At 36.6% G+C, this 13,036-nt stretch overlaps 1 protein-coding gene across 4 annotated transcripts in view; it reads left to right on the top strand.

Moving 5' to 3' along the window:
- The window catches only part of Nnt (nicotinamide nucleotide transhydrogenase), a 94,692-nt gene that overhangs the window by 61,311 nt on the left and 20,345 nt on the right, over positions 1 to 13,036 (top strand). For all 4 annotated transcript variants that reach the window (XM_015497328.2, XM_048800053.1, XM_015497332.2 and 1 more), the window contains 2 exons: positions 2,896 to 3,055; positions 5,169 to 5,250. In XM_015497328.2, the coding sequence (XP_015352814.1) occupies positions 2,896 to 3,055; positions 5,169 to 5,250 (242 nt within the window). The remainder of the gene's footprint in view (positions 1 to 2,895; positions 3,056 to 5,168; positions 5,251 to 13,036) is intronic.

Here is a 13,036-nt window from a genome sequence, read left to right as displayed (position 1 = left end):
AAAAAAAAAAAAAAAAAAAGGTAATAGATTGATCCTTGCACAGCTTTTACAGTAATCAATAATATGTTTATTATGACCCTTAAAATAGGATTTAATAATGTTTGGAATTTTTTCCAAATGGTAACATCAGTTACAGTCCTGTAGAATATTTTGTTTTGATCGTGAACAGTACTGATTTGAATTCTTTTTTATTTTTTTTTTATTATTAGTTGTTCAAAACATTACATAGTTCTTGACATATCATATTTCATATATTTGATTCAAGTGTATTGTGAACTCCCATTTTTACCCCGTATACAGATTGCAGAATCACATCGGTTGCACATCCACGTTTTTACATACTGCCATACTAGTGACTGTTGTATTCTGTTGCCTTTCCTATCCTCTACTATCCCTCCTCCTCTCCCCTCCCCTCCCATCTTCTCTCTCTACCCCATCTACTGTACTTCATTTCTCTCCCTTGTTTTTTTTTTTTTTTAACCCTTTCCCCTCACTTCCTCTTATATGTAATTTTGTATAACAATGAGGGTCTCCTTCCATTTCCATGCAGTTTCCCTTCTCTCTCCCTTTCCCTCCCACCTCTCATCCCAGTTTAATGTTAATCTTCTTCTCATGCTCTTCCTCCCTGCTCTGTTCTTAGTTACTCTCCTTATATCAAAGAAGACATTTGGCATTTGTTTTTTAGGGATTGGCTAGCTTCACTTAGCATGATCTGCTTTAATGCCATCCATTTCCCTGCAAATGCCATGATTTTGTCATTTTTTAGTGCAGCATAATACTCCATTGTGTATAAATGCCACATTTTTTTATCCATTCGTCTATTGAAGGGCATCTAGGTTGGTTCCANTAATCTGCTCTAATGCCATCCATTTCCCTGCAAATTCTATCATTTTGTCATTTTTTCATGCAGAGTAATACTCCATTGTGTATAAATGCCACATTTTTTTTATCCATTCATCTATTGAAGGGCATCTAGGTTGGTTCCACAGTCTTGCTATTGTGAATTGTGCTGCTATGAACATCGATGTAGCAGTGTCCCTGTAGCATGCTATTTTTAGGTCTTTAGGGAATAGACCGAGAAGGGGAATAGCTGGGTCAAATGGTGGCTCCATTCCTAGCTTTCCAAGAAATCTCCATACTGCTTTCCAAATTGGCCGCACCAATTTGCAGTCCCACCAGCAATGTACAAGTGTACCCCTTTTCCCCACATCCTCTCCAGCACTTGTTGTTGTTTGACTTCCTAATGGCTGCCAATCTTACTGGAGTGAGATGGTATCTTAGGGTGGTTTTGATTTGCATTTCTCTGACTGCTAGAGATGGTGAGCATTTTTTCATGTACTTGTTGATTGACTGTATGTCCTCCTCTGAGAAGTGTCTGTTCAGGTCCTTGGCCCATTTGTTGATTGGGTTGTTTGTTCTCTTATTGTCTAATTTTTGGAGTTCTTTGTATACTCTGGATATTAGGGCTCTATCTGAAGTGTGAGGAGTAAAGATTTGTTCCCAGGGTGTAGGCTCCCTATTTACCTCTCTTATTGTTTCTTTAGCTGAGAAAAAACTTTTTAGTTTGAGTAAGTCCCATTTGTTGATTCTAGTTATTAACTTTTGTGCTATGGGTGTCCTATTGAGGAATTTGGAGCCCGACCCCACAGTATGTAGATGGTAGCCAACTTTTTCTTCTATCAGACGGCGTGTCTCTGATTTGATATCAAGCTCCTTGATCCATTTTGAATTCACTTTTGTGCATGGCGAGAGAAAGGGATTCAGTTTCATTTTGTTGCATATGGATTTCCAGTTTTCCCAGCACCATTTGTTGAAGATGCTATCCTTCCTCCATTGCATGCTTTTAGCCCCTTTATCAAATATAAGATAGTTGTAACTTTGTGGATTAGTCTCTGTGTCCTCTATTCTGTACCATTGGTCCACCCGCCTGTTTTGGTACCAGTACCATTAAAATGTGTTTGATTACTTAAAATGTCTTTGGGCTTCCTGTTTCCCCTTTACCATCCCACCTCAAGACAGCTACAAATGAGGTTTTCACACCAGGACAGTTATTGTTATGTATTTCAATTGTGGTGTTTGGTACATTCTGGGATGATTGTGAGTATGCAATGTGAAGCTCCTTTCTCCTATTTTTTTTTTTCTGAGATTATTTTACAAGTTAAAAGTGTGGGTGTAAATTTAAAGAGAAGATATATCGCCTTAAGCACCTGCGTCTCTGGAAATGAAATATTTTAGAGTCTGATGATGGATCCATTTACTTCTATTACAACTTAGGTGTAGGGTTTCATGGAGCTGTAATAGATTTGGATAATATGCCAGCCCCCGTGTTTTCTTCCTCTTGAAGACAGAAGGCAGCAGAGTTCTAAATCAAATGTAGCCCTTATTTTGATTCCTTCTGGTTGCCTCTTGACAGCTTGTTTCTGGTAGCAGAGTTCACTGGAGAGATCTGAAGGGTCAATGTAAAAAGGTTTTATTCATGTCATTTTCTTTGGTTGTGGTTTACCCTGGTGAAATACATGTAGGTATGGAGAGAAATTGCTCAACCAGCCTTTGGACAATAATAGTGAATCTGAATTTTGCATTTTAAATTTTACTGGTAGTTTTTATTAAAATCTTTGTCTTTATTCACATTTTACTGAAAATGTATCTGTGTAATTGACTTGAAAAAAACAGGTGGTTCTCTGATCTCTTTTTATTTAAATTTAAATTTTTTTAAATTAAAATTTAAATTTTTGAAATAATTTTCAGAAGCCAGCTCAAATTTATCTGGTTAAAATGACCTAAATCATCAAATAAATCTTTTTAATGCTTCTGAATATCATATGTGCAAAATTTATACCATTCTCCAAAAGTTATGTGGATTAAACTCTCATAGCTGATAATTTTGCTCTGTAGGCAATGAATCGCTCCCTGGCTAATGTGATTCTTGGAGGCTATGGTACCACTTCAACAGCCGGTGGGAAACCCATGGAAATTTCTGGCACACATACAGAAATCAACCTTGACAATGCCATCGACATGATTCGAGAAGCTAATAGCATTATCATTACTCCAGGTAAAAAAATAAAGGCAAAATAAAAAAATAGACAACCTCTAACTGTTGTAATGGATTCAGAGATAGTTTTTTTTATAATGGGAAAAAAATGGAATTGAAAATTCCTTAATTTTGAAAACACAATGGAAACTTAGTAGGAACTCTGTGATTACTACATGAGAAATATGAAAATTCTCAGTTTAGGTTAATATTTTGAGGATCACATAGATAATCTATAAGTTGATGCAGTGGGTTCTGTAGTGTCTTTTAGTGTTTCTTTAAACATGTATTAATTTTTGAGTCTTAGCTATTTTTTATGGTAATTTTTTGGCATATCATCAAGATTAATTTAGATATAGGTTATGAAAGTGTCTGGCTTAGTAGGTTTGCTTAGTCTCTTTTCAAAAATATACATTTAAAAAATGACATCAAGAATCATGTGGTTTCAATAGCATGAGAGAACATGACCTAGGAGACAGAGCTTGGTCTGGGAGCCACAACATCTTATTTTAAAATTTTTATTATTTTTTTAGTTGTCAACAGACCTTTATTTATTTGTATTTGGTGCTGAGAATCAAACCCAGGGCCTTATGTGTGCTAGGCAAGCACTCTACCACTGAACCACAACCCTAGCCCTCAATGTCTCATTTTTGGTCTTAATTTTACCACTAATAGTCTGTATGACATTGACCAAGTCATTTAATCTCTCTGGGCCTCAATCCTGCACCACAGCTCCCTTTCTGTCTCTCTCTTTCTCTCTGTCTTTAATTTTAGCCTAGTTCTCTTTCACTATTATTATACAATGCTCTGGTATTATGGATAACATGTTGGTTTCAGTTCAAGATTTTAACTGCATTCAGTCTTTTGAGTTTTCTATAAAGAAAATCTATTGATTTGACATGTGGGTAACTAACCTATAGGTATTAAGGTAAAAATAACAAACATTATCCTAATCAAATGTTAAGGTGCAAGCCTTCTTAAGTTGGGGCAGTGTTCCTTTTTAGGGGCGTTTGAAACATGTGATTTGGGGTTTTTGGTCGTCACAAAGATGGGGCTGCTATTGTCTATTAGTGAACAGAAGCAGATAAACTGAAGTGTATGGGGACATTCCTGTGTATTGAATTGTCACAGCCGGAACAGCTGTGGAATTGCCTGTAGAGAAAGTGTGCTGGAGTGTGAAGAAGTTGAGGACTGTGATCTTTTCCTTGAGGCATTTTCCACTGGGGGAAGAAGTTGCAGATGAATGATGCAGGGGGTGGTGGCTATGATAAAGGCTAAATTGAACCTTGTGAACCATTTTCCCATCATGAGGAAACTAAGAAGATTTGTAGGCAAGTGAGGATTTGTTTTTGGCCTTAGAGGAGGGATAGTGTTAGGCATGGGTGAAGGCAGAGGGAATAGCTTAAGCAGAAACTTAGCATTTGGGGAAAAGGGTTAGAAAAGCAGTTGTTGTATAGGTAGACTGGACAGAATGTGGCAGTTATAGGAGAAGGAAGATAGCTGAAGTTCTTGTTATACCCTTAGTAATACCAAATGTGAAGATCATTTTTATTTTTCATCTAGGTGTAGGGGTGGGAATGTTAAGTTATTTTTTTGAGATATAAAGTTTGGACAATGAGCATGCAGTATGGGAACTCAAATGAGAGGCAGAATGGGAGTCATCAGATGGTTATTGATGCCATGGGATGAGCTGAGATTTTTAAAGAGAGGTGAGGGAGAAACTTGGTCATTTAAGAAGGCAACTAAAAAGAAAAACTATTAAAGAAATTTGAGAGAGGAGAAAGTTAGGAGGTGCCAGGGAACAGAAGTGTTTTCAGAATCAAGTATGCACAGAGTTTAAAAACATGAGAGAGAGGTAAAGAGAGAAGAAGAAGGCATGTGCAAGTGTGTCTCTGGTGTGTGGATGGGGGTGCTCAGAAATACTGTACTCTGCAGAAGATTGAGGGATCATTAGATTTTAATTTTCAAATTCAAACTTATGATTTTGAAGGTCAGATTATAAATTATTTTCATGTCTAGTCCTATTAACTGCCTATGTTGACATAAAAATGTGTTTTGAGCAAGAGACAAGGTGTAGTTCATAACATTTCAAAACAAAAACCACATTTTTCTATGTTCTTGATATTTCTTGCAGGATATGGTCTCTGTGCAGCCAAAGCTCAGTACCCCATTGCTGATTTGGTAAAGATGCTCACGGAGCAAGGCAAAAAAGTCAGGTAAGTGTTTGCAAGGATAGCTGTGTGATGAAAGGTTATGGATGACTTTTTTTTAATATTTATTTTTTAGTTGTAGTTGAACACAATAGCTTTGTTTGTTTTTATGTGGTGCTGAGGATCGAACCTAGGGCCTCACGCTTGCTAGGCGAGAGTGCTACCACTGAGCCACAACACCTGCCCATTATGGATGACGTTTTAAAAAGGACTGTTTCTTTCTTTTAAAATATCTTTATTTATTTTCATATGGTGCTGAGGATCGAACCCAGTGCCTTACATGTGCAAGGCAAGCACTGTGCTGCTGAGCTATAACCCCAGCCCCCCAAAAGGACTGTTTCTTTAAGTGGCACTTTACACGTGTAATCCTAGGGAAAGCTGTCAAAAAACCTCTATTCTAGTCTTAGTCTACTACCAATTTTCACTGCTTTTATCTAATATCATTGAATCTAAATATAGACTTATTTTAGAAAGGAAAGTTTGTTATTCCAAGTTCCAGGGTATTTATTAATGGGGAAAAATAGAAGTTTGTGTTTCCCTGTGTTTCAATTTGGGGAAGGAGATCAAGCAAAGCTCTTTCTTTCTTTCTTTCTTTCTTTCTTTCTTTCTTTCTTTCTTTCTTTCTTTCTTTCTCTCTTTCTTTCTCTCTTTCTCTCTTCCTCTCTTCCTCTCTTTCTTTCTTAAATTAAACCATTTTAGTTATACAGAGTAGTTGGGTTCCTCTGGACAAATTGTACATTCATGGAATTAGATTTCAGATTCCCTACCCTCACTATTTCCTTCCCTCCTTTCTCTACTCCACTGATCTTCCTTTCACTTATCTATTGATTTATTTTTTATTGTTTTTTTCCCTATCAAGCAATGCATTTGAATTATATCAAGTTGTGTTCTTCTGTTTTTTATTCACGTTGAAAAATGAAAGACTTCTAAAGAGTAAGTCTCTGTGGGCTGGTCATTGATGGCTAATTTAACTCTCATATTCTCAGAACGGAGAAAACTACTGAGAATGCTTTATCTAAAGCCACGTGGTTTTGGAATCTGAATTAGCACAACAGCTGTTTTTGCTATTGGGGCACCAGCCTCTGCTCTTGGGAGGATGTTAAGCAGAACAGAAAAGCTGAAAACTCTGCATTACTAGATCCCCCATGACCTTGGATAAAACATTTGAAAAGTGTAAAAATGGGGCACTGGGAGTTCAACTTGGTGACCATCGCAGTGTTTGCATTTGTCCTATCCATCTCAGGGTTCCCACTCTGGAACTACTTTTGTCATTCATGTGTCAGAGGAGAAAGCCCCTGGGGTCATCCTTAGTAGGACTACTGCTGCTCATTTCTTGGGGAAACTGGTTCACTAGCAGTTGCATTGACATGGCAAAATATCTGACAAGATAACTTATTAAATAGAGTTAGTTTGGTCATCAAGATGTTAATGTCTGTTGACAAAACTATTTTTGTCTGTTAACTATTCCTTTTAGATGTCAACTATAGACTTTTGTCTGGGGGCAAATGATAAGAAAATAAAGCAAGTCAGACATGGTGGTAAATGCCTATAATCCCAGTTATGCAAGAGGCTGAGGCAGGAGGATCAAAAGTTTGAGATCAGCCTGGGCAATTTATACTATGTCTCAAAGTAAAAAATAAAGGGGGTGGGGATGTAGTACAAAAGTGGAGCACTTGCCTAGTATGGGTCCAATCTCTAGTACTTATTGCCAAAGGAAAAAAAAAAATGCCTAACAGTGTGACCCAGAACTAGTCAGTATATCTGTGCCAGACTGGATACAGAATCCTCCTGCTCTTTGGACTGAATGTTCCTGCTCTAAATGGTGGTAAAAGAGAGTTGAGATGATGAAATCACAGGGTTACCTAAATGGTCTTAGTGTTAGCAGCCATGTCAGCTGCATTTTACTTCGTCGTTTTTTTTTTCTTTCTTGCTTTTTCTTTTTTCTCTCCCTCTTCCCCCCACCTCTTCTTGAAATCTATAGTTTGTATTTTCCATTTACACAGATTCAAGATACTGCTTTGCAGTGGGCCCAAATGATTCTGTGACATGGATCATTTTCATGGTTAGTGAAAATTTAGGTGAACTGAAGATAGAAGTTGAGAAAAGTTCTTGGCTATATTTTTAAATTGTTACATAAGAAGTCTCTCTTTCAGTTCCTTATTCCTCTTTCCATGTAGGATATTAAGCTATGCCTTATTTTAGTCATAGTCTTGCCAGTTAGAGCATTTACAGAATTATGAGTGAAAGGATGTGTTCAAGCACCTTTTATGATTTTCCTGAAGACATTGTTTTCTTTATTCAATCCACATGTGAAAAAGTCTAATGTATTAGTAATGCCTTCTATCACCACGTAAATGTTTAGATGAGTGGCAGTCATAATAAAATAGAAAAAGATGGCTTTCGTGTCTCTGTTATCCTTAGGAAGGGAAGGTTTAGTTCATCAAAACTCTTGTTACTCACTCATCAACCTAGGTAAGCAGACATCTTGGAAAATGAGGCCGGTGTGAGGTGATTGGATGCAGAGTGGAAGAACATTGTAAATAAGACCGTCCAGCAGCTTTAAGGCAGGCAGGCCAGGAGAGGAAACTAATGAGGGAGATGGAGAAAAGTCTTCTGAAAAGAAAAGGGCGGGATTTTTTGTTTCTGACCTAATTAAAATTAGGACTTTTGTCCATAAAGAAATCATAGGAACTGCTGCTGTAGGGTGATTTCTGTCACACTGAATGGGAAAATTAGTTGGCTTAAGATTTTAGAGATTTAATTATAGATTTATGAATCATTTTTCTTTTTTTCCCACAATGCCTTTATTTTTATGTGGTACTGAGGATTGAACCCGGGTCCCGCCTGTGTTAGGCGAGCGCTCTACTGCCTTAAGTCCCAACCCCGACTTATGAATCATTTTTCAATTACAGATTTTTTTATTGAACCAATTTTTTTGAATAAAACAAGGATTTTCATGAGGGAACTTTTCAAGTTTCAAAGAATTATTTAGATAATTTAAAAAAATAATTTATTAGCAATTTATAATATAGTTCAGAATAAAATTATTGCTCAGTTTGGCTCCTCTATAAGTTAGGAAAAGTAACCTATTTATATTCACCTGTCCTTCATATAAAAGCTAAAATGATATATTAATATATTATAGTGTTTTTTACTAAAATATGTTGAATTTTCAACATGAGATTTGTAATAAGTTATATGGATCTTACATTTGAATTAAAAGGAAGAGGACTATTCTTGCAAACATGATGTCAGTAGAATACCATGTTTTTCCTTTCTAGCTTCTGTGTGGACTTACTTTCTTTTCTTTACTTTTTTTTTTTTTTTTAAATGTAAAGGGAATCAGAAACTTTTTGATTTTGCTTTATGTTGGTGTCATCATCTTTTCTTGGAGAAATATAAATTTTCTTGACAAAGTTGGGAATATACACATAAATGCTAGCTTTTTTAAAGAGACGGATGTCTGAATAAGAGATGGCTGCAGCAGTTACCTCGTATTTTAATGAAATAAATCTGTATTTACAGTTTGTGGTAATTTGGTCCTTTCATCACTCTGTGGAGCTCCCACGGTGTTCATTGACTGCAGCTGCTGGGCCTCTGGTTTTAGTAGGTCTTTGTGCCTCAGGACCCCAGCATGCCTCGCGTCCAGATGTGGTGACATATTCACACACATCCCCTGTGGAAATGTGCCAGTGTGGACATACGATTGTCATCAATTAGCTATGCCCAAGTGGTGCCAAGAAAAATTGCATCTGTCATACAGTCTGTCTGACTTCATGGCCCATGATTGATTTAGAGACACTCCTGTTTTCCCTTCCTTTGGCTATAGTCATAACATGTTCACAAAGGGCTGAGATTATATAATGAAGCACATGACATTTCATGACAAGAACTCATTTCAGCATGTTGACGTCATGAAAGTTCACTGACTTAGACTTTGTTTAGTGGCCAAGATATTGTCACTTCATGGTTGTTCAGAATGCCTGTGCAACTTATCTAACGAATGCTGGATCTTTAAAAGCATTTAATGATGAATATCTATGACACAAGGACACAGACATTTTTTTCTCTTTACCTCCCAATCTTTGAATTGATTATACAATAAGCTTTTTATTATAAAGTAGAGATAACTTGCCCAATGAATAAATCTTAGAAAAGGGTTGTCAATTTTTTTCTCTTTTGTAATTAATAACTGCTTGATTTTCTTTCCATAAAGCATTGCTTGGATTATCACAGAAGTCTTGAATTTATGGAAATGCTTTTTAACTTGCTTGACTAACTAATGTTATGTATTTTATGTTAAGAGTCCATTATCTTTCTATTGATGTTATTAGAATGGTATAAGAAATTTATTATTTATTATAAGAAATTTATTACCAGGTTCTGAGAATATAAGGATACAGGAGCTCAGTTCTTACTCATAATTTTATAATTATGAAGAAGCAAATCTATGAACAAAGGAATCTGTGAATTTCATTTAATATTATAGCATGCTAAGACAAGGAATTAACCAGCCAGGGAACATTTTCAATTTTTTATACCATTTATAACACGCAAAATTTTGAAGGCTTTTAAAAATGTGTGTATGAGTGCATATAAACACTTCATCCTGTCTTAACACATCAAGTTGCCTATGATATTTGCAGTTTAATAGTGTTTCATGATGTTATTTTTACAAATACGTCAGTTCTTTGAATACACTTAAAGATGAAATATTTTGTTCCTGTAACTGGATTTTTCTTTTTTTCTTTTTTTTTTTTTTCATGGATTGCATGTGATTTAAGGATGTAGAGTTCAGTATTCTAGGATTTGTTATGCTTTGGGGTCAAGGAAGAGCCAAGGCATGACATTTGTAAAGTAACAGAGGCACTTGCTTCTGAAGAAAATGGAAATTAGGCCAGCTAAAAGACTTAGTGTTTAGTAAATAAATAGACATCAACATTATTGAGCAGTTTCATGTCAGCTTTGTGATTTTTTTAAAGCCATAACTACTTATATCAATGTTCATTCATTGAACAAATAATAGTACAGTACTTTGTGCCACACACTGTTCTAGGTCCTGGGGACATATTAGTTAATACAACGGAAGAAAAAGCCTATGGAATTTACATTCATTAGGAGGTGAGGTCGTAAACTTCAAGAAATTCTAAACTGAAGATGCTTATTACCCCCTTGTGTCTTCAGTTCAGATGCCAGTTGAAAACAACATCTGTAGGACAGGGTATTGGATCACAGTTTCAGAATCACAACTGGCACTATTTGGTGATGAATTAGCCAGTGCTTCGGGCTCTATCATAGAATGTGGTATGTTACTTTGTATTGGGCCTGCTTTCTAGAAAAACGTAGTAGAAGAAGGGTAGGTGTGAGGGGGTTATTTGTGTAATTGGGCAAATGTGTGAAACTTTTCATGAAAGAGGAAAAAACCAAAGAGTGTGTGTGTTTTCACTCACATATATGTTGATTTTGTTATATAGGATTTCCAGTAGTTCCTAGATCAAAGGTATCTGTTGAGTTGTTTAAAAAAGGCGGTCTTTGGGGCTGGGGTCATAGTTCAGTGGTAGAGTCCTTGCCTAGCATGAGTGAGACACTGGGTTTAATTTTCAGCAGTGCATATAAGTAAATAAATAAAATAAATAAAGGTCCATTGACAACAAAAAATTATTAAAAAAAAAAAAGATAGCCTTCTCTCCAGATTGTTTAGCTTTATGCTATCCATAGCATTTTGGAGTGGCAAGGCCTGTGCTAAAAGCCTGTGCTTTAGATGCTTTGTAAAGCCTTTTCTAGCTCTGTCATTTAGGTACCCATTCCTTAGAAACTCCTGTCACAGGTATTGCAATGGACTGAGGAGGAAACCCTCACTGGATAAATCCAGTATTCCTGTAGAGGTGATATTTTGGCTTCTATTGCCAGTGTTGGTTATAGTAAACTCTTTGTATTTAGTTTATTCAATAAGATTCCTGTGAACATAGCAGGGTATAAATAAATAAAAACCCTCTTCTCATTTCATGTTCAAATTCATCTGTATCTTTCTTAAAATTTTTACTTTATAGTGCTCACTAGCTATTGCATTCTAAGAGCCATTCAACAGCATCATTAAAGGTATCCAGGCAGAAAGATGAAATTATGTATGACTGTAACTGAATCTCTGCAATATGCTAGAGTATAATATTCTAGAGCATTAGTCACAGATTGAATTTTAGTTTTTCCTTTGATACCATTCATCATGTGTTGTTGCTTATTTTGGGAATAAGAAGAGTGTCAGTAGTCATGCAGTTTCTATTCTGGGTTTGGTAGCTGGATTAGGTTCAGCGGTGGAAAAAGTCAGATTTGGGCATAATTTATAGTTAATCTCCTTGGAGTGGAAAAGGTAATGTTGTGATGTGGTACTGGAGAGCACTGTGTTGGTGTTTGCAGTGGACTGTTTTACCTGATCCTCTGTAGACAACTTCTCATCTCTTTGGGTGGCCTGTGTCACAGGCCACATGGTCTGATGGAAAATGTGACTGTAGTCTGTCAAACATTTCCTCATTCACATTCATAGAATAGGCTCTATTATTCTATATTAGAAAAATTGTGCCCCTGAGACATTTTCATAATTTTTTTTTTCCTGAATAAGGGAAGGATATGGATGAATACCAGATTTCAGAACCAAAGTAGCAGTTCAGCCCTTAGGTGCTTTCAAATAAATAGAGAAAGGTACAAAGTATTCTCTAGTTCTGGCTTTTGGAAAGTTCTAGGATTTTTCTTTTTTCCATTTGGAATTGTACAAGTGACTGAACTGTTTCTTCTAAGAAAGACTTTCACAATTTTAGAAAGCTGGATGTCTTTCTTTCTGTCTAAGAAGCCTTGCCAGAGAGGATGATTCCATAACTTTTCTCATTAATCAGTTTCTGTGGACAGCAAGTGCCTTGTCAGGAAGTGTTTTTCACTTCTTTACATGCTTCTTTTCTGATGGACGTATTAGCTCCACCCAGCTGGTCCCAGCCTTTTCACTACCAAGGGTAATTTAGGTTACATTTGCCATGCTGACTTCATGTTTTAGGCTTATTCCAAACTGACTTATAATTGTTAATTAGAAATTCTGATAAATGAAAGAAACTTGCCTTTTTAGTTTGTCATATTTTTTTCCCACAGGTGAAATACATCATTAAATGTAAAATATTGAATCTAGTGACAAATTTTTGTGTTACCTCCATGGACCCTCCTCAGAGTGCCTTGCCACATGCACGCACAGGATATGGAAGGTCCTTGAAGGACTCTTTTTTGCATCTACAGGGGGATCTTCAGCTGTTTTATGACAAGGCAATGTAAACACATTTGGTATAATTCTTAATAAAGGATTAGTACCTTAGGAATTGGACTGGAGGATCTTTTAGGTCTGTTTTCACCATTAAGGTGTTTGTGATTTTCCTCCAGTTTTGTCTCAGGGTCTCTCTTAGGAGGGTGGCTGTCCAGTCTATCCCTGTTATTAGAGGGGTACAGGGAAGGTGGTTGTGGATGTTCACATGGAACATTTTTATCTCGGTGGATGACCTAATGCCTAAGTATCTGAGCTGTGACAAGGTGTCTCTCACAGGAAACTTGTTTATACCAGTAGATGCCCCTGTGGCTCTTGTCTAATCTGCACCCAGACTCTTCCTATCAAGATGACCACTCACTAGAGGAGTCCTGACCAGGAGGAGGGTTAGGTTTGGGTGTGTTGGTCAAGGGGAGACACAGGGAGACAGCACAATTAAACACATGAATAACAGAAACACATTTGATTACTTTAGATCCCACAGAGAAGAGGGGT

This window comes from Marmota marmota, unplaced genomic scaffold (genome assembly GCF_001458135.2).
Source record: "Marmota marmota marmota unplaced genomic scaffold, marMar, whole genome shotgun sequence".
Lineage (NCBI taxonomy): Eukaryota > Metazoa > Chordata > Mammalia > Rodentia > Sciuridae > Marmota > Marmota marmota.
This window is presented reverse-complemented; position numbering and strand designations above follow the sequence as displayed.